The sequence below is a fragment of the Cetorhinus maximus genome, chromosome 18 (assembly GCF_964194155.1).
Source record: "Cetorhinus maximus chromosome 18, sCetMax3.hap1.1, whole genome shotgun sequence".
In the NCBI taxonomy this organism is placed as follows: Eukaryota; Metazoa; Chordata; class Chondrichthyes; order Lamniformes; family Cetorhinidae; genus Cetorhinus; species Cetorhinus maximus.
Window position 1 is genome coordinate 34,653,468 of NC_135896.1, and position 21,521 is coordinate 34,674,988.

Consider the following 21,521-nt stretch of genomic DNA (forward strand, 5'->3'; position numbering starts at 1 on the left):
TGGTATTTGTGCTACCTAAAGAAGGAAACCATGAAAAAAAATTCAACACAAATACAGAAGGTAATGCCACCACATGATTGCTTGATCTAATAAGAAAAATAAGGTAAGGTCAATCAGGCGGTGGCTCTTTGCTCTGGAAAAGGACAAGAAGAGACCTGATGTTTAAAACTGTAAGAGAGTTTGATGAAAAGGTTGAAACTACGTTCATTTGTGGACCAGTTAAGAACAATGCGACCTAAATATAAAAAAAGTCACTAACGTCAAATAAAAAATGGGGAATCACTTGACACCAAGTATGCAAAACTTACTACTCCATAGATTAGTTGAAACAGCATTACTGTATTTAAAGGAACAACTTGACACATGCGAGCGACTGGCGGGAAGGTGGGGGAGAGAGAGGCGAGCGACCGGCGGGAAGGCGGGGGAGAGAGAGGCGAGCGACCGGCGGGAAGGCGGGGGAGAGGTGAGCGACCGGCGGGAAGGCGGGGGGAGAGAGAGGCGAGCGACCGGCGGGAAGGCGGGGGGAGAGAGAGGCGAGCGACCGGCGGGAAGGCGGGGGGAGAGAGAGGCGAGCGACCGGCGGGAAGGCGGGGGGGGGAGACGAGCGATCGGAGGGATGATGCTGGAGAGAGACGAGTGTTTGGAGGGATGGCGGGGAGAGAGAGAGACGAGAGATTGGAGGGATGATGGTGGAGAGACGAGAGTTTGGAGGGATGGCGGGGGAGAGAGACGAGCGATTGGAGGGATGGCGGGGAGAGACGAGCGATCGGAGGGATGATGGTGGAGAGAGACGAGAGTTTGGAGGGATGGCGGGGAGAGAGAGAGACGAGAGATTGGAGGGATGATGGTGGAGAGACGAGAGTTTGGAGGGATGGCGGGGAGAGAGAGAGAGAGACGAGCGATTGGAGGGATGGCGGGGAGAGAGACGAGCGATTGGAGGGATGGCGGGGAGAGAGACGAGCGATTGGAGGGATGGCAGGGAGAGAGACGAGCGATTGGAGGGATGGCGGGGAGAGACGAGAGTTTGGAGGGATGGCGGGGAGAGAGAGGGACGAGCGATTGGAGGGATGGCGGGGAGAGAGAGGGACGAGCGATTGGAGGGATGGCGGGGAGAGAGAGGGACGAGCGATTGGAGGGATGGCGGGGAGAGAGAGGGACGAGCGATTGGAGGGATGGCGGGGAGAGAGAGGGACGAGCGATTGGAGGGATGGCGGGGAGAGAGACGAGCGACTGGAGGGATGGCGGGGAGAGAGACGAGCGATTGGAGGGATGATGGTGGAGAGACGAGAGTTTGGAGGGATGGCGGGGAGAGAGACGAGCGATTGGAGGGATGGCGGAGGAGAGAGACGAGCGATTGGAGGGAAGTGGGGGGGGCGGTGGAGAGAGAGAGACGATAAATTGGGGGAAGAGACGAGAGATTAGAGCGATGGAGGAGAATAGGAAGAGGTAGAATGGGAGGAAGTTAATCGACACATACAAATGGCCAGCTTTTGTGCTTTAGATTCTTGGGAATGACAAATTAAACTACCCTCCCAGAAACGATCATAGGTATCTCTTCGATTTAGAAAAGTAAACAGGCATCGAAATAGGATCCGTGTCACCTCAGTCCTACAACAGACACAAAACGGTATCTAAATATTGCGCTGCAGTGTGTGTCCTTGCGTCAAGCAGCAACGGTAGGTGCATGAGCTGGGGGATAAACAGGAGGAAGGGGCAACGGCAGTGCCCACATACCCGGGAAGGGCTTCAATCCCCAGCCCAAACTCTCTCTCTCTCACTCACACTCTCCAGTTAAACCGCTCGGAGGGCGCGAGGGCCGCCTCTGAAACTCCCTCCTTCAATCTTTACCTCCACTTCGGCATTTTCCTGCCCGTCCTTTGTGCCGCCTTTGCTACTTTTCCCAGTTTTAGGAGGTTCCTGGAAGTGAGAGATGCAGAGATAAACCATCAGCCCGGAGTTGAGGAACAAGAGGGCGGAGAGTCTACAGTTAGTGTCCCCCCCCCCGCCCCCGCCCCCGCCCCCCGGTTACCGGCCGCTCCGCGCAGGACATTCCCCATCCAAAACCCCAGAGGCCGCCGGTGGCCCAGACTGAGGGTGGCTCTGTCGGAGAGGGTGGGGGGTGGAGACCGGCCATCCCCACCCCCGGGCCGGCGGGGGGGGAGAGACAGCCCCCGGGGGAGGGGAGGGGGCCAAGTCCAGCCCGTTACCCCCTCTCCACCTCCAGCCCCCAAGAAACACAACATGCCCGGCTTAAGCCATAGCTCCCTCCACTCGAGCGCTGAGCCGCCCACCTTTACCTTGTCTTTCTTGTTTTTATTGGGCATTTCCAGTGCGGGCCGGCCCAGGCCCACTCCCCGGCCGCCGCTACCCTTCCTCAAGCCCGGCTCTCGCCGCCTGCTCAGCCCTCACTGCCATTGGCCACTCGGACACACGTGACCGCCCAGAGCCTCCAAGGCATCTTCTTCGCACGGATATGCTTCAAAACTTCTCACCTCACGTGTAGCACTATCAAGCTGCACCACCAAGCTCACGCACTGCTCAATGCACCCTCCATCACCCACCCATCAGCACTCCCTAGCAACCAGGACCCCTGCGCCTAACCCTCAGATGCTTCACGTCACCCTCACATTCTCCAATGCTGCAAGTCTCGCACCCACATCTGGCAATTTTCACATACTTTTCAGGTATTTATTCAGCTGTGGCAGGCGCATCACCTAAACACCTTGCCACACACTCAGTGACACTCTTCCCTGTAATCTTGCTTTCCACCCACTGTCACCCCGCAGGCCAAGTTCACACATAACAGGAGTTAGCATGTCAGAACCACCAAGGGACAGACATGCCTCCATCTCCTGAGCCTCTTGGAGAAGGTATTGCTGTGTATTACTGGGCTGGCAGTGACTGAGGCCATTGCAACCAATTTTGCCAAAATCATCCAGGATGATGGTATCTTCATACCTTATGCACTTTCTCAAATCCCACTTCACAGATGAACTTCATCCTGTATGAGGTTCACCTATCATGAAGTGCAAGCTGAAGATGGTGTGACCATGGATCTTGCTTTCCACCCAACCATCCTTTCCTCACCCCAACCCTCACTTTCTGTACTTAAGCTTTTAGGGACCCAAGATAGGTCACTTGGTCTGCTGGTGCAGCAAAATGATGAAGAGCATAAGCAACAGCACACATCTGATAAAGAAGCACCACCTCTTGATTTGACGTGTGCATTTCTTGGGTACTACAGAGGTGAGCTCAGTTTGTGATGAGTCATCAGGCATGGGTGGGCTGCAGCCAGGCTTGGAGAAAAAATAGAACATGTACCACTCCCAGAGGGTGAGCTCGCAGACAGGTTCTGCTGCAGAGGACTTTGATGGGGTGGCATTGAGGAGTCAGCTGACAGACACATACACAAATATGCCGAGTGCTTTGGCATGCCTGCCACAAAGCCTATTGTCACTATCAAGGAGCATGGAGGGTCCGGCTTCAAACTGGTCTTCATACAGAGCTTGGAGCATTAGATGCTAGAGCTGCTGCAATCATGGCTGCAGATAACAGTGCTGAAAGGGGCTTTCAGGGACTCACAGTAGTCCCGCAATCTGTGCTCCAGCACATTACTAGGATTGTTGAGGTGCTCCGTGGTGCATGTGCCTGCTGTACTCTCATTCGTACCCCAACTACTGCCAGTGACCATGCTGCTGCCTGTCAGCTAGCCAACTCAGATAGCTGCCACCCATGCCAAAGTGCTGCAGTCCAGAGCTAGGCCCTCAAGGCCTTTTGAGAGCTGTCCTGCAAGGCCATCTGCAGTGTATTCCACTATAAACCTTCCACTAGCCAAACCATAGGGTAGCACTGTGTAGGAGCATTAGGGACAGGCAATTCAGTTCTGTATTTTGGAAGTGTTGTTAGATAAAGTTGTTATGGACTGACATTTATTGGTACCTTTTATTCCAGGATTTTAGTCAAGAGGAAACTGTAATGATCCATAGCAGAGGGATGAAAGGTGGGGAATTATGGAGCAATGTGAAGTGGTGATGATTTTAGGGGAACAGGAGTCAGATTAACTACTCACAAATGGCCAGTCTGGAGAGGGGTCCAGGATACCTCCTCCCTTCCTCCTCCTGAGGTGCTTGTCCCAAGGGCTGGTAAGCAAGGAATGCATCCTCATGAGAGTCAGATGGTATAGCATGCAGCAGACCATCATGAATTTGGAGGCATGCTCCAGCAAGTGTTGTAGGTTTCCCCCTGAATGGTCTAGGCAGCAGAATTGTTGGTTTAGAATGCCATAGTTTGTGCCACGGCATTCCTGGTGACAGCATGGCTCTTGCTTTATGCACACTGAATATGGGTGGTTGGGTGACGTGGAGGTGTCATGAGCCATGTGTAGTGCAGTTATCCCTCATCACCAAGTAAACACTCTCTGGTTCGTCATGGCAGATTGAATATGGCAGAAATGGTTGACTGGAACAGGATAAAAACATTGTGGCTGCTGCCAGGACAGTGGCATTCAATGTGTTAAGGCAGTGGTAACATCTGCAGCTCTGGGACATCTGCCGATTGAGATGTGGTGTCTGCAGAGCCACACGCGTGCAATCTGTGGCTTCCTGCATTGTTGGGAATCCCAGTACTCTGCTAAAGCCACACACCTGCTCCTCCTGCTTCCCTCTGCTTAGAGAGAAGACTATGAAGTTCCTCTTGTGTACAGAGCCTCCCCAATGCAGCAATGCATGATGAAGGCTTCAGCCTGGAAGGTACCTAAGATGTAGACATTGAGGGCAATGGTGTCCTTGGTGCCCTACTCTGCAGCTCTGACGCTGTGTGGGCTGTGCTGGAAGTGGCCAGAAACAGATCGGCTGGTAATTTCAGGACTCTGAGCTCCCGTTGTGCCAACACCAGTGGCAATAAGGAGTCCAATTTTGCAGCCCTTTTTTCAGCTGGGAAGGAAGTGAGGAATCATGTAAATGAACAACAACTTTAAATTTAATATCAAGAGCCTTGAAATGACATCTGCAAATACTGGCACAGAATTCATTATACTTGGCCAAGAATAAATTCCATCTATAAGGAAGTTTTATGTGCTGTGAGGCACTAGAGCCTGTGGGTTTGAGAAATCACATAAAACAAAGTTTTGTAACAGTTCAACCAAGTTTATAAAAGATGTGGACACACAGTTGAAAATAATATATATTTTGAATATTAAAATAAATTTTGTTAAAGCTACTTAGCAAAGGGTTATTCTGCAACAAATAAAATATCTACTTACAATGCAGGTTTTAACAAAAGTTGGTAGCAATTGATGCAATGTAGAAATAAGAAAAATCAAATTGTTAAAATGCTGATTTTTATTTAGGGTGGAGACCCAATCACACAAAGAGATTTCGGGGATATCATGGTTAATTCCAATTTTATAGAAAGGGACAATAACCTAGGCCAAAGAAATTGGTGGGAGTGGTAGGACTCTCTCTTAATTCTTCCAGCCGGTTGCACCTATGATTTATGGTATAAAAACATTAAAAACAAGCTTAAAAAAATCAAATTCACATCTATCATTTTTATGAAATAAATACTAATTTGTGGTGTTTATAGAACTTAAAGGGCTCAAAACAAATCACTGAAGCCAAATGGCATTTATTCCAAAACGCTGAAAGAGACCAGGAAGAAGATATGCAAGGCATTGAGAATTATTATAATGGTGTTGCTGGATACTGGGGAGGTACCAGTAGATTGGAAGCTGGCCAAAGTTGTGGCCATATTCAAAAAAGGGTAGTAAAACATACAGGAAGCTATAGTCTTACCTCTATTCTATGTAAAATAACAAAATTAGTCATCAGCAGTAAATGAGGAATATCTGTTTAATAATCTTATAAATATTAGCCAACATAGATTCAGAAGGGAAGGGTTATATCTGAACAACCTCCTCAAAAGGCATTTGTCAAAGTTCATCAAGACAGGTAAAGGTAAAACTGAGGTGATTAAGGGTAAACCTGGGAATGGATAAGAAACTGGGTGAAGGATTTAAAGCTAGGAGTACTTAATAGAGGAGTTGGTCAGGATCAGGGAAAAGTACTGAGTTGGTGCTCCAGGGTTTGGGATTGGGATTGCTATTATTTCTCCATCACTTAAATGACCTAGATTCGGAATTACAATGCAAAGTGATCAAGTTTGCTGATTACCAAACTGGGAAGAGCAATGGTTTTGGAAGTGTAATTCAAAAGTAACAGAGTTCTACAAAATAAGTATATAGACAGACAAATTACAGATTAAATTTAATGTAGCCAAGTGTCATGTTCCAGTACATAAGAACTTTCAGTCAATACTTTCAAAAATTTTGAACATATTCTATTACAATGGCTACTGCAAATCACATGAGCTTTTAGTTTCTGAGCTCCAGACAGTCTTAATTTTCAAGCAAATCCTAATTAAATATAGGCATTCACAGCCATCTGAAGAATTCACACAACCCTTTGTTTAAAGATGGACCGTCAACAAAAGAACCATAGCATTCCAGTCGGCTCATCTTTCTGTTCCATCATGGACAAAAGAAACATCGAAACTCAATGAGTGTTAGATGAACGTGAATGAATTCCCATCAACCTTTCACTGTATTTTGATGCTCTCTTATCCAACCTAGATTGGGTGAATTTCAAAGTCTCAAATGACAACACAGGAGGTACAATCAACACACACCACCCCCTTTTGGATAAAGGACTCAAACTTGTCCAAGTCACATGGTGAGGAAGCCATTTTATGGCCTACTTTAAAAATTCAGCATGGAGCTGCTCAGAGGCAGAGATCCATCAGACAGCTATTGAACCAGCTACAAGTCAACTAAGCAACCAAGTCAATAGACACCAATACCTTGAAAGTGGGAGAAAGACACCCCCAACTTGTTCCAACTTTGAGTTTACCAGAGAACCAACCTCCTGGAAATTCGACTTCAAGAGGTTTTGTAGCTTACTGAAAATTGTCTGCTTTATAAGACCTGCACTTCAACCAAAGTATCAACTCATCTAAGAAACTACAAGTTTGCCACAAATGAGACTGAGACAATCATAAGTTTTATTGTTTTTTTCCTCATCTGTATCTAATCTTTATGCGAGTGATAGTGTGGGTGAGTCAAGTGAGGGAGATGTCGCATTTTTAAACCTCTGTGGCAAGTGTGTGATAATAATTCACAACAGCTGGCTGCTGGAATTATTTAAATTGGGACAATTACTCCGAGGGCAAGAAAACAAATCCCCCACATGCAAAACACACTGATCACAGGCAGTAAGAAAATACCCAAATTCTGTCCATGACACAAGTGTAAAGTGCAATATGGTACATAGAGTGGAAAACCTAGCAACACATTTAGTAGCATTAGAATAGCTAAGGCTGAAGTGAAATGAGACATAGGAGTTTTAGTAGACTCTGTACTAAACATGTCCAACCAAACTAGAGCAGCAATCAACAAAACCAATGGAATGTTGAAAACAGTTAAACATAAAGCCTTTAATGCTGGGGAGTATATGATGGGTGGCTCACCTCAAAACTCCTCAAAGATTATCCACCATCTACAAGGGTCAAATCAGGAGTGTGATGGAATACTCAACACTCACCTGGATGGGTGCATCCGCTACAACACTGAATAACATCAACACCATCCAGGACAGAAAAAAATTTCTTGACTGCTGCCCTGCCACTGGACTCAATATCCATGTGTTCTATCCTCAGTGTACTGTAGCTGCAGTCTAAACAATTTATAGATGCACAGCAGCTATTCAGCATCATAACTTCAATGGTATTCCCCTGTCCTGTGACCCCACCATTAAGAAAATGAAAGCAAGAATGTTGTGGAAACACCATCACCTCCAAGTTCCCTTCCAAATCACACATTTTCTTAAATTAAGCATATATTGCAATTTCTTCATTATCAGTGGGTCAGTTTCAATGAAATTCACTACTGTAACAAAAACAGAATTACCTGGAAAAACTCAGCAGGTCTGGCAGCATCGGTGGAGAAGAAAAGAGTCGACGTTTCGGGTCCACATGACTCTTCAACAGAACTGAAGTATAGTTAGGAGAGGGGTGAAAAGTTTAGTGGGTAAGTTTCAGTGGCACTCAAATGATTGACCGGTGATCTTATAGAGATTTAAGATTACAAAGGGTTATAACAAGGTAAATAAATTGTTTTCATTGACTTGTGAGAGAATAACAAGAATGTACACATTTATGATGATTGCAAAGAAATTATAGGAGAGGTTTGAAGAAATTTCTTTACACTTAGAATGTTTTCTGTCGGAAACTATTGCTGAAGCTGAGTCCGTAAGGCAGATTTTCAGTCCTCACCTGTGATAAAATATATAATCATCCTGACTTACAAATAAATTGCCATTTCTTCGTTGTTGCTGGGTCAAAATTCCGGAACTTCATAACAGCACCATGGGTGTACCTACACTATAAGGACTACAGCTGTTCAAAAGGCTGTTCAAAGAGCAATTAGAGATGGGCAATAAATGCTGGCCTTGACAGTGATGCCCACATACCATGAAGAAATGAAAAAAAAATCCTGCCATGAGTGAGCATTGGGAAAATTAAGAATGCACAGCCCCCAATTTTCTTAGGTGGTCAGGATGAATGAGGTACATTGCCATGGGTAGGAACTTTGAAAATCTACCTCAAATTGTTCTAAAAGACAACTAGTAGTTTGAAAAAGATTAATATTAAAAAGAGTATGGGGTGAACGAGAGAATGTGGTAAGACTAGATGATTTAGATGGAGGAAAACATTGGCAAAGAATTAACTCATGGTCTGTTTGTGTATTGCAACATTCTATGATTGCATGTAGGGCCCTTATAGCAGAAAGAAAATAAATTGTTATCTACTCAGACTTACCTAGGATTGAGCTCAAATTCCAGATGCAAAATGACATCAAGTGATCATGCTGTCCCAAAGCAGTATTTATGCATTTTCACCTGGTCTCATGAAAACATATGTACATGGAAAGATATTCAGAAGAAGCATTTTCTCTCTAAAATAAAATTTCCAGAGATGATCTGTAAAAGGAAGTATAGTACTTCAAAAAGTTGTTAAAAGTTACGCTAATATGTACTTTTTCAGTGGTTTAAACTGAAAATCTCACGAAAATGTCCTGCAGTAAAACATACTGCATGTTTTACTGCACTCGTAGTGCCATATAGTGGGTACATTATGTACTGCATTAACTGACTTGAAAGTGCAAAACATCATTGTTTACTTCTCTGCCAAAAATTACCTATTTCTTTTGATGAACTACTAATGTTCATGATTAATGTAACTATAGCATATTTATGTCATACTGATCTAGCGTCAATAAATATGGCTATACTTAAAAGGAGAGCAATTGCAGTAACCAGGGCTATGAGCTGCATAGAAATATACATTTGTTACTCACGATTCCCATATTAGGATGTTAATCATCACTATACCTGCAATTGTAACTGTATGTGAAAAGATTTTTAAAAATTAAGTAACAAAGGTGAAGAGCCAAAGTCCATGTAGCCGACACTGCACAGCTTTAAAAGTGATAAATTAGAAAGCAGTGATAAGTAAAGCCAGCTTGGATTTTAAAAGCCTGGATATTGTAAGAGGAGGGAAAGAATTAAGGAGATAAATAATTCCATTGTTTTGAAGTCATGGAAAAATAAACTACTGTATGGGGCAGATCTAGCGCATGAAATATGTTAGGAGGAAAAAATGGATTTAAAATTGCACAATTAGAAGTTAAAAGGAACAAGAAAACAAACTTCAGAAAAGTGCTATTGTCATGACAACAAAATAGATTATGAGACTATTGGTAACAATAAGCTTTTTTTGTATCCTGTTCCACGAATGTGAGAGAGACATTATAAAAGCTTCCCCAGATCTGAGAGGAATATTGAACATTGTAGTCTTGGGCAAACTGGTTTAATAGAAATTGTTGACAGTTTTGAGGAAAAATGTAGTATTTGACATAGAAGCAGAAATCAAGCTTCTTGGAGCAATCTTTAGTAATAGAAGAGATATGGAAATTTCATTTGAGCTCAGTAGTATGATGAGAATGTGTTCAGTGATATAAGCTAACATGTTTTAGATAACATCATTAGGATTCTGCAGACTAAAGCTAGGCAAGCAGGATGTGAGGTAGTTGTCAGGTAATTTAAAAATCAAAGGATTTATGTAAAGTCTAAAATCTAATTTGGAAATAAGTCCAGTTTAATTTGTTAGTATTCTAGAAAGGTGTGATGTTTATAACCATGCAAAATTGTCTTATCTTTTAGGAATAAGAGGTGAAACTGATGGATTAATTTGAAATGAATCCTTTAGGTTTAAACCTCAGAGGCTAAATAGCCTAAATAAATTTAATGGGGACAAAACAGATTAATTAGAGAAACCAATTTAAGGATCCAATTTGCATTAAATAATTAATTACTGATTATTTATTATATATGTATTAAAGGTACAGGATTAATTAATTTGAAATTTAACTAATTCATCAGCTAATGAAGGACTTCAAGTGATTCCATTAGTTCAAGATATAAGTTACTGCTAACTAACAAATATAAATTAGCAATGACAACACGGGCTATATGTTAGGAGTGTGATATGTGGGAAATTGTGGACAGTGAGACTGTGCTAGATTGCCACATAGGCAGGAAATGCCTCTGCCTTAGAGATACTCCAGTTCAGAGTCATTGGCTGTACCACCTACAAGATGCGCTGCAGCAACTTGCCAAGGCTTCTTTCACAGCCCATCCCAAACCATCTATTTTTCACTTTCACATCTGGAATTCAGCTCTTCTGTCCATGTATTGTAATGAGGTCTGAGGCCAAGTAGCCCTGGCAAAACCCACACTAATCGAGAGCAGACTGATGGGGCAGTAATTGGCAAGATGGGGTTTGTCCTGCTTTTGACGACAGGACATACCTGTGCAATTTTCCACATTGCCGGGTACATGCCAGCACCATAGCTGTTGTGGAACAGCTTGGCTAGGGGTGCTTCCCATTCTTTTATTATTATTCATTCTTGGAATGTCGGCATCACTGGCAAGGCCAAAATTTGGTGGTGATGATGAGCCACCTACTTGAATCGCTGCAGTCTGTGTTGTGCACATATACCCACAATACTTTTAGGGAGGGAATTCCAGGATTTTGATTCAGTGACAGTGAAGGAACAGTGATGTAGTTCCAAGTCAGGATGGTGGTTGACATGGAGGGAAACATGCAGATGATGATATTCCCATATGCCTGCTGCCCTTGTCCTTCTAGGTGGTCGCAGGTTTGGAAGATGCTGTTGAAGAATGCTTGGCGAGTTGCTGCAGTACATCTTGATACGCACTCCTGGCACTGTGCGCTGAAGATGGAGGCAGTGAATTTTTAAGGTGGTGGATGAAAGGCCAATCAAGTGGGTTGTTTTGCCTTGGATGCTGTTGAGCTTCTTCAGTGATATTGGAGCTACTCTCATCCAGGCAAGTGAAGAGTATTCCACAACATTCCTCACTTGTGCCTGAGAGATGGTGAACAGCCTTTGGGGAGTCAGAAGTAAGTTACTCGCCTCAAAATTCCTAATCTCTGACCTACTCCTGTAGCCAGTCTTTATACAGCTGGTCCAGTTCAGTTTCTGGTCAATGGTAACCCCAGGATGTTGATTGTGGGGATTCAGCAATGGTATTGCCGGAAAATGTCAATGGGAGATGGTTAGTTACTCATTTGTTGGAGCTGGTCATTACCTTGCACCTGTGTGGTACGAATGTCACTAGCCACTTATCAGACAAAGATTGTGCATGTTTTCTGCATGCAGGCTCAGACTACTTCAGTATCTGAGGAGTTGTGAGTGGTACTGAGTGTCGTGTAATCATAAGTGAGCATCTTCAGTTCTGACCTTATGGTTGAGGGAAGGTCATTGGTGAAGCATCAGAAGATGGTTGAGCCTAAGACACTACCCTGAGGACACAACTCAGTGTTCCGTACCATTTGCAACTCCTCAGATAATGAAGTAGTCTGTGGTCACATGCAGCAAGATTTGAACAGCATTCAGCTGATAAGTGACAAGTAACATACACAAAAGACAAGTGCGAGGCAATGATCATCTCCAACAAGAGAGAATCTAACCATCTCACCTTGATATTCAATGCAATTACCATCACTGAATCCTCCACTATCAACATCCTGGGTGTTACCATTGACCGAAAACTTAACTGGGCCAGCCATATAAATACTGTTGCTGCAAAAGTAGGTCAGGAGCCAGGAATACTGTGTGTGATTCACCTCCTAACTCACTAAAGCCTGTCCATCATCTACAAGACATAGGTTAGGAATGTGTTGGAATATTCTCCACTTGTCTGGATGAGTGCAACTCCAATAGTGTTCAAGAAACTCGACACCATCCAAGACAAAGCATCCATCTTGATCGTCATCCCATCCACCATCTTAAACATTCACTACCTTCACCACTGGTGCACAATGGCACAGTGTGTACCATCTACAGGATGCAATGCAGCATCTCGCCCAGGCATTCTTTCACATCACCTTCCAAAGCCATAACCTCTACCAGGGAGAACAAGGGTAGCAATTTCATGGGAACACCAAGTTCCCATCCAAGTCACACACCATGCTGACTTGGAACTATATTACCATTTCTTCACTGTTGCTTGGTCAAAATCATGGAATTCACTCCCTAACAGCGCTGTGGCTGAAATGGTAATATACTACATGCACTGCATCTGATCAGGAAGGTGGTTCAACACAACCTTCTCAAGGACAATTACGGATGGGCAATAAATACTGACTGTGGTAATCTGAGGTGCAATACACCTTTAAGAGAATGTGAGCAGATTGACCACGTGATTGTATTATCCAATTGCTGTGTAGCGTGGGCTACAATGTTAATCAGTAATTTGGAATAGGGTCTGGTTTGAGAAGCACGAATGTATTAGTGCTCTGTTACTTGTGTTAATAAAGAGCATGTGCTTCATCTTACATTGGTCTCTGCGTCTGCAGTATCTTGTTTACCAACTCACTCACCAGTGCAACCGTGTTCGCTGAACTAAGTGACCCGACAGGAGCATAATACTGGCCATGCCAGCAACGTTTACATCACATGAAAGAATAGAAGATGTAAATGCAAATCTTTTTTCTTTCTCTAATTTTTCACTGGTATCTAAAATCATATAATTTGAATAAATCTACTCATTGATTGAACACTCCAAACAGTTAAGGAATTTTTAAAAAGTTACAAACTTGCATAAAGTGGATTTGGAACCCACATGAATTGTGCTAAGAACTTGGTTTTCTGAAGCTCAAAGCTGTGCAATTATTAATAGCTACGTGTAAATTCACAAAGGATGGTGTGAAGGTTGCAAGTGGAGGATCTCATTGCTTACATTTATAGTTAGTGCTTGCCTAGACCCTTGTTAAATCTATCAGTTTTGTTGTGTGAAAACTATATTCCACCAGAACATGGAACAGCTAACAGCACTCTCAGCTGAAACCAAGAAACCTCCTTAAAGGCACAGCTGAGTGAATGTCTTTCACTGCAGTAAAGGAAATGAAACAATCAGAAGAAATCAAAATGAATGCAGTAAGATCACAAAATAATTTAAGTTATGTAATTAGCTATATATCATGGCTCAAGACTTGTTAAATATTTCTTATTAACATTCAATTATAAAAGGTGCTGTTCATATGTGTACACAAGATCTCTGAAGAAGAGTCGTACGGACTCGAAACGTTAACTCTGTTTTTTCTCTCCACAGATGCTGTTAGACCTGTTGAGTTTTTCCAGCATTTTCTGTTTCTGCTCACATATGTGATTGTCTTTCATTCTACCTGTCTTTCATTTCAGAGAGTTGTACAATGGAGAAACAATTTGTAGCATTAACAGACACAGATACTTTCAACTGCTGGTCACCTGGTTTGCACAGTCAGCAGCTGAATATCTGATGGGACCTTGTGTCCCCATTTGCCAGCCTGAGCCAATTTTCAGACAAGTCTTTAAATGGACACACAGCGCTCACATCCAAAACAGACAGTAGGTCGTTTGAATATGCAATTGAGAGGCCTGTCCATCCATCATTAAAGGGGGTCACTGGAGAGACCTGAACACAAAATGCAGGACAAATCCAACCCGGCCAATTACTGTCCCATCAGTTTACTCTCAATCATCAAAGTGATGGAAGGGTCAGCAATAGTGCTATCAAGGGGAACTTGCTTAGCTCTAACCTGCTCATTGACGCCCAGTTTGGATTCCATCAGGGCCACTCAGCTCCTGACCTCATTACAGCCTTGGTTCAAACATGGACAAAAGAGCTGAACTCCAGAGGTGAGGTCAGAGTGACTGCCCTTGACATCAAGCATTTGACTGAGTGTGGCATCAAGGAGCCCTAGCAAAACTGAAGTCAATGGGAATCAGGGGGAAAACTTTTTACTGGTTGGAGTCATACCTAGCACAAAGGAAGATGGTTGTGGTTCTGGGAGGTCAGTCATCTCAGCTCCAGGAAACACTGCAGGAGTTCCTCAGAGTAGTGTCCTAAGGCAAACCATCTTCAGCTGCTTCATCAACGACCTTCCTTCTATCATAGGGTCAGAAGTGGGGATGTTTGCTGATGATTGCACAATGTTCAGCACCATTCACAACTCTTCAGATACAGAAGCAGTCCAAGTCCAAATGCAGCAGGACCTGGACAATATCCAGGGTTGGGCTGACAAGTGGCAAGTAACATTCGCACCACACAAGTGCCAGGCAATGACCATCTCCAACAAGAGAGAATCTAACCATCGCCCCTTGACGTTCAATGGTTTTATCATCACTGAATACCCCACTGTCAACAACCTGGGGGTTCCCAATGACCAGAAACTGAACTGGACTAGTCATATAAATACTGTGGCTACAAGAGCATGTCAGAGGCTAGGAATCTTGTGATCCGTAACTCACCTCCTGACTCCCCAAAGCCTGCCCACCATCTACATGGCACCATCTACAAGCTCCCACAACACTCAAGAAGCTTGACACCATCCAGGACAACGCAGCCTGCTTGATTGGCACCACATCCACAAAAATTCACTCCCTCCACCATCGATGCACAGTAGCAGCAGTGTGTACCTTCTATAAGATGCACTGCAGGAATTCACCAAGACTCCTTAGACAGCACCTGCCAAACCCATGACCACTACCAGCTAGAAGGATAAGGGCAGCAGATAGATGTGAACACCACCATCTGGAAGTTCCCCTCCAAGCCACTCACCATCCTGACTTGGAAATATAGCGCTGTTATTTCACTGTCGCTGGGTGCACCTACACCACATGAACTGCAGCGGTTCAAGAAGGCAGCTCACCACCACCTTCTCAAGGGCAACTCGAGATGAGCAATAAATGCTGGGCCCTGCCAACAAAGCCCATATTCCGTGAATGAATAAAAAAAAAAACCATACCATGGGCGGGTCTATTGTCCAGTCACACATTAACCCTTGCTCTGTGTAGCACCTTTACATTAAAATGGCATGCAGGCACATCATACAACACAGGCCAAAGTTAAAATGTAGTCAGGGTTCTTCTGATGTAATAGGACAAGATTTGTGTAAATTTGTGTGGACCCCCCCACAGAACCTTGCAGATTAAAATGGGAAATGGAGTGAAAGGGCTGAGTTTCAAACGGGTAGAGTTAAAATTGATCCCCATATATATTTGTTTCAACTCAATGTTCTCTCAGTATCCTGAATGATTTGCTTAGGGTATCAGGTATTTTTCCCATGCCTGCAGTAACACTTGTTGGGAATTGTAGATCCAAAATTCCAATTTGAAAAGACCTTTCTGTACAAACAGCAGTGAAATGTTTCACAGGAACCTTTTCATCCTTTGACTGTTTTGGCTACTCTGGTTGTGATAGGCTGGGAAATTGGTAAACATATTCTTTTTGAGTGTATTACAATGTTGTTACAAACATAGAGCTATTTTCCCATGAAATATGATGGTATTGATTCTCCAACCCTCCAGAAAATAGATGAAAATGCATTAACAAGGAAATAATCTATGATTTCACATGCTTCCTTAATTTCCCAGGATTCCAGAACTCACAAAACACAATTTTTCTAAATGTTTATGGTAGAAACCACAAACATATTTTGAAAGTTACTTAAGAAATGCAATACACAGTGCAGGACTCTGATAATGAGATCTCTGTTTTTTTGTATATAAAAATAATATGACAGTTATTAGAATAAGCAAAGTTGTCTGCACAATTTGCACCATGGCACTCACCTATTATATGTAATAACTGTGAATGGTCTCTGGATTTCAAAGGTACTGTGGTTGTTGTTGGTGTTGTGTATGTAATTTTAATAACTTGAGAACAGCAGGGCTGTGCCTAACCTTATGTGACACATTCCAACCTGAACCCTCAGTAGTCCTCAAGTACTCATTTCAGAAAAGATCAATGATTGCAGCTTTCCAGGAACTGGCAAACCAAATGGAAACTACTCAAACCAAAACACTTTTGTGGCCTGAATTCAATTGACCTTAACACAGAGCAGAATGAAAAGCAGCAAAGCAGAGAATGTCTACCAATTTTATGCATGGTGATGAAAACAGAAATAATGGTCCAGTTTTTGTTTTGATGTAATGACAGTGAAATGGTCAGCATTCACCATCATTACCCTGTGAAACTGACAGCAACTTCTGACATCCGCACAAGCACTGTTAAACATGGAAATCCAGAAGCTGCTGTTGGTGATTCCCTGTGCCTGCTCCTCCACAGGGTGTGTTGTTGAAGTCCCCACAGAAAGCAATCTTCAGAAATCACCGAACTGACAAGAACTTCCCTTTTACGCAGTAACATTTCTGATAAAAAAAAACAAAATGTTACATCTTGTTGATAAGTCATACTAAGTTATAACTAGTGCTGAACAGGCTCTCTGGCCCTGGAAAATTCATTTTGTTTCTGTGCAATGTCAATTTTTACTATTATGATAAAAATTGCATAGCTTTTTAATATAACAAAACTTTTATTTTTGAAGTTTGTTTATGATATTTCAGATTATGATGTATATGTCCCAAACCTTATTTTGGTCTCTGTAAAGTGCATAGTTCTTGTTGTTTCTGGAGCAGTGATGGATTTTTACAGGCTGAGGGTGCTAGCCCCAAGCCCAACCTCCTCCTTTTCCAACCAGGCTTGGACTGGTTTCAGCGGAGTTTCCCTGATGACTGGAGACGAGGAGTAATCGTCAAGCTGCTAAAGAAAGGGGACCTCAGTGACTGCAATAACTGGTGGGGCATAACATTGCTGTCAGTACCTGGCAAGATCTTCAGCACAGTGCTCCTCAACAGATTGAAAGTTGACAGTATCTTTTGCGAAGAACAGGCAGGTTTCTGGGGTGGCAGATCATGCTGCGAGCAGATTGTCATGCTCAGGAACATCATAGAGCAGAGCCTGGAATATCAGAAACCAGTTGTTATCAACTTAATTGATTTCAAGAAAGCTTTCGATAGCATCCATTGGCAGTCACTCTAGTACGTTGCAAGATAGTATATACTAGAGCGGTGTATTAACATCCTCAAAGCCTTATAGTGTGACTTCAGCTGCTGTGTTGAGACCAGCAATAGCACCATGGACTCCAACATCATCATTACAGGAGTACAGTGAGGCAGCATACTATCGCCATTCCTTTTCCTTTTGGTTATTGATTTCATCATGAGGAAGGCAATGGTGGGTGCAGACTTTGGCATCCCATGGCAATGCCACCGGTTTATGGGCCTGCATTTCATAACTAACACCACCTTGCAGGCTGAAAAATTGCATGCACTCTAAAACCTTACCACCAGTTTTGAGAGTAGAGACACCAAGGTTGGTCTATGAATCAGCTGCGAGAAGACCAAGACAATTATGACTGGACAGCAACAAGGCCATCCCATCACCATCGGCTAACAGAACATTGAGGACGTCAACCACTTTCCCATTCCTAGGGAGCAACTTCTCCAGGGAGGGCGATATAGAGATTGACATCCACACAAGAATCGGAAAAGCAGCACCTAATGGCTCCATATGGTCTGGACATTCAACATCATTAACATGGCCATGAAACAGTGACTCTACAAGTCCATAGCAGTACCAACCACAATCCAAGCCAGCAAAAAATGGAAGAGAGCAGCAAAGGTGTCATGTAAGTTGGACGTCTTTCACCAGCGTTGCCTATGTAAGATCTTGGGCATTACATGTAGATAAAATGTCACCAATGAATAAGCGCTATGGAGAACTGGTAAAAAGCGCCTGCAGGACATAGTAATGGAGAGTTGACTGAGAATGGCAGGACACGTATTTTGCCTCCCAGCGTGGCAGTAGAATGGATAACACCAAATGGAAAAAGAAGATGGGCAGAAAAAGAAGACCTGGCTAAGTACATAAAAGGAGGACCTTCAAGAGTGGGACACCATCTGGGATAGAGCAAAATAAATTGCGATGTACTGGAGCAGGTGGCTGAGTATTGCTGTCCATTGTCCCCCACAGGACCAGAGGAACTTAGTTTAAGTAAATAAAGTGCATAGAAAGTTGTGACCGTGTGATCAAATTTCCCTCGTGGATTTGATCTACCTGGCACACATCATCTGCCACGTCACAACAAAGTGAAGGATAATCAGTGCATATACTTCTTGTTTTGCTGTCTGAGAATTCTTCAATGTGATTGGCTGCTCACCCTCTTTGATGACATCACTGCTGCTGGAGATCCCCTTGACTTGGCATCAGATTCAAATTAATGTTGGAACAGGTGAAATATATACCACAGATTGCTATATTTTTGCGAGCAGCTTTCTTGGAGGTCAACAGTAAGTGCTGCCATTTTGGTGTTGACTGCAAAATCTGGACCAGTATCCATTGAATATGCAACAGTAGTTATGTTAAAATGAGCGAAGAACTGAGAACATATGAAAGACAAGTGGGTCAAACCAAAGCTACTGTTGAGATTACTCTGGAGAAGTGCTGTCAAGCAACATGTGATCTGCCGTAGACAATTATCTTGGATGAACACCACCATTTGGCTTTTGAGCCAATAGTGAGTGATTTGTGCCCTTAAGCCCTGCTGTGCATTTTTGAGCTGAAGGTTGTCATTGTTGTAGAGTAACGTCTGTTGCCCAAACCCCCAACAATGACAAGAAATTAGTCTAACCTCAAACTCAGATCAAATTAACCCTCACACGTGTTGAGTGGAATACCCCACCCTGCCACCACATGGGATCATAAGAAATAAGAGCAGGGATAGGCCATTCAGCCCATAGAACCTGCTCCACCATTCAGTAAGATCATGGCTGACCTGATTTTGGCCTTAACTCCACTTTCCTGCCTGTCCCTCATAACCCTCTACTCCCTTGTCAATCAAAATTTCTGTCTAACTCAGCATTCAATATATTCAATGACTCCACCCCCACTGCACTCTGTGAAAGAGAATTCCAAAAACTAACTACTCTCTGAGAGAAGAAATTCCTCCTCATCTCTATCTTAAATAGGAAACCCAATATTTTTAAACTGTGCCTCTTAGTTCTAGATTCCCCACGAATCTCAACAATGTCAAGCCCCCTCAGAACCTTACATGTTTCAATAAGATCATCTCCCATTCTTCTAAACACCAATGAGTTTAGGCCCAGCCTATTCAGCTTTAACCTCTTAAGACAACCCCTTTAACCAGGAATCAGCCGAGTGAACCTTCTCTGAACTGCTTCCAATGCAAGCATATTCTTCCTTATGCAAGGAGACCTGAACAGTACAGAGTACTCCAGATGTGACGTCACAAATGCCCTGCACAGGTGTAGCAACACTTCCCTGTTTTTATACACCATCTCCCTTAGAATAAAGGCCAACACTCCATTTGCCTTCCCAATTACTAGCGGTATCTGCATGCTAACCTTTTGTGGTTCATGTACAAGGACACCCAGATCCTGTTGTACTGCAGCATTTTGCAGTCTCTCTCCATTTAAATAATATTCTGTTTTTCTATTCTTCCTGCCAAAATGGCCAATCTCACATATTCCCCACATTATACTCCATCTGCCAAATTTTTGCCCACTCACTCAACATATCTATATCCCTTTACAGACTCTTTGTACCCTCCTCACAACTTGTTTCCTAGCTATTTTTGTATCATCAGCAAATTTGGCTACAATACAACCCCCTCATCCAAATTATTAATATAGATCATAAGTAGTTGAGGTCCCAGTACTGATCCCTGTGGCACTCCATCAGTTACAGTTTGCCAACCTGAAAATGTCCCAATTATCTTGACTCACTGTTTTCTGTTTGTTCACTGTTAGCCAGTCATCTATCCACGCTAAAATATCACCTTTAACACCATGAGCTCTTATTGTATGCAGTAACTTATTATGTGGCACCTTATCGCATGCCTTTTGTAAACCCAAATACATTAGATCAACTGGTTCCCCTTTATCCACCCTGCTTCTTGCATGGTCAAAGAACTCTAATTGTTATGGCACGGCGGATGGTAAATGCCGAGCTGCTCAAATCCCAGAGGGAAACTTGAAACAACTGCCAAAATGATCTTTGCAATTTGTATAGTATGAGGAGAGGTTCTGAAAACAAGAAATGATGTCCCCGATTACATGTGATAATTTTATATTAAAGTAAACATTTATTAAAAGAATAAAGGAAAAAAAACACAATTACACTTAAGCACAATAAACGACTTTACACAGTAAATAGCACTTTAAAACAGTTCCACAAATCTTAACTTAACTACCCTCAGAGCTAACCTTCCCCTTTTCTGTTCAGCAACTATCCTTATAGATTTTAAAATCTATAGAATTCCAGTAATTTTTACCACACAATGCCTTTTTCCCTTGGGATGTCCTCTGACGCTGACAGCAACTGGGTCTTCAGGTCTGGCCGTGTTCACACTGTCTTCAGTGTGACCAGCTACCCTACTGTCTTCTGGGAGTTCTGACCAGCTACCCTCTCACATAGGCTTCAGTATTTCCTTAAATGTGTTCCTTCCCTTTGATCTCTCTATTGTTTCAACCAATCTCTTCAGAAATGCTTTCTTCCCAGAATTGATTAAATCGTTCTTTTCTTTAGCTCTTAGACTTGTACAAACAAACTTACCCTATCTTTAACTCACATATACCTTTTACAACCTATATATATCCGCTTTGAACTACAACACCTCAATTCAAAAACACTCCTGTTATTGCTTTATGTAAAACTCTGATTGAAGCTCCTCTTGGTTCATTAACATATCAAAACAGCTTCTTGCTGTTGACTTTAGACCCTTGCTGTCACTCTAGCTCTTAATTCAATTACAGCCCGACTTCCAGTATATAAGAAAATATGCCAGGGTTATTACCATAAGAATAATATTACAATTTCTTGTTTTCTTGACATGATATATATTTGTTAAACACAATTCACAAAACCATGTTTACTCTGCCAGATCGTTTTATGATATCCTAAGGCCGGGATTTTCCGGTCACACCAGTGATGGGTGTTGTCGCAGGTGGGACAGGAAAATTTGGAGAGCGGTCAAAAGTTGAC

The 21,521-nt window shown here is 43.1% G+C and overlaps 1 protein-coding gene across 5 annotated transcripts in view; it reads right to left on the bottom strand.

Moving 5' to 3' along the window:
- ppp2r5ca (protein phosphatase 2, regulatory subunit B', gamma a) overlaps positions 1-21,521 on the bottom strand; it is a 308,188-nt gene that overhangs the window by 140,623 nt on the left and 146,044 nt on the right. The window contains exons 1-2 of one of the 5 annotated variants that reach the window (XM_078562368.1): positions 2,298-2,397; positions 1,849-1,917 (exon numbers count right to left, since the gene is read on the bottom strand). The exons of 2 other annotated variants lie outside the window; for them this stretch is intronic. In XM_078562368.1, the coding sequence (XP_078418494.1) occupies positions 1,849-1,917; positions 2,298-2,324 (96 nt within the window). In that variant the 5' untranslated portion in view covers positions 2,325-2,397. Of the gene's footprint in view, positions 1-1,848; positions 1,918-2,297; positions 2,398-21,521 lie in introns of those variants that run through there. 2 more of the 5 variants (XM_078562371.1, XM_078562370.1) reach the window with 2 other exon arrangements.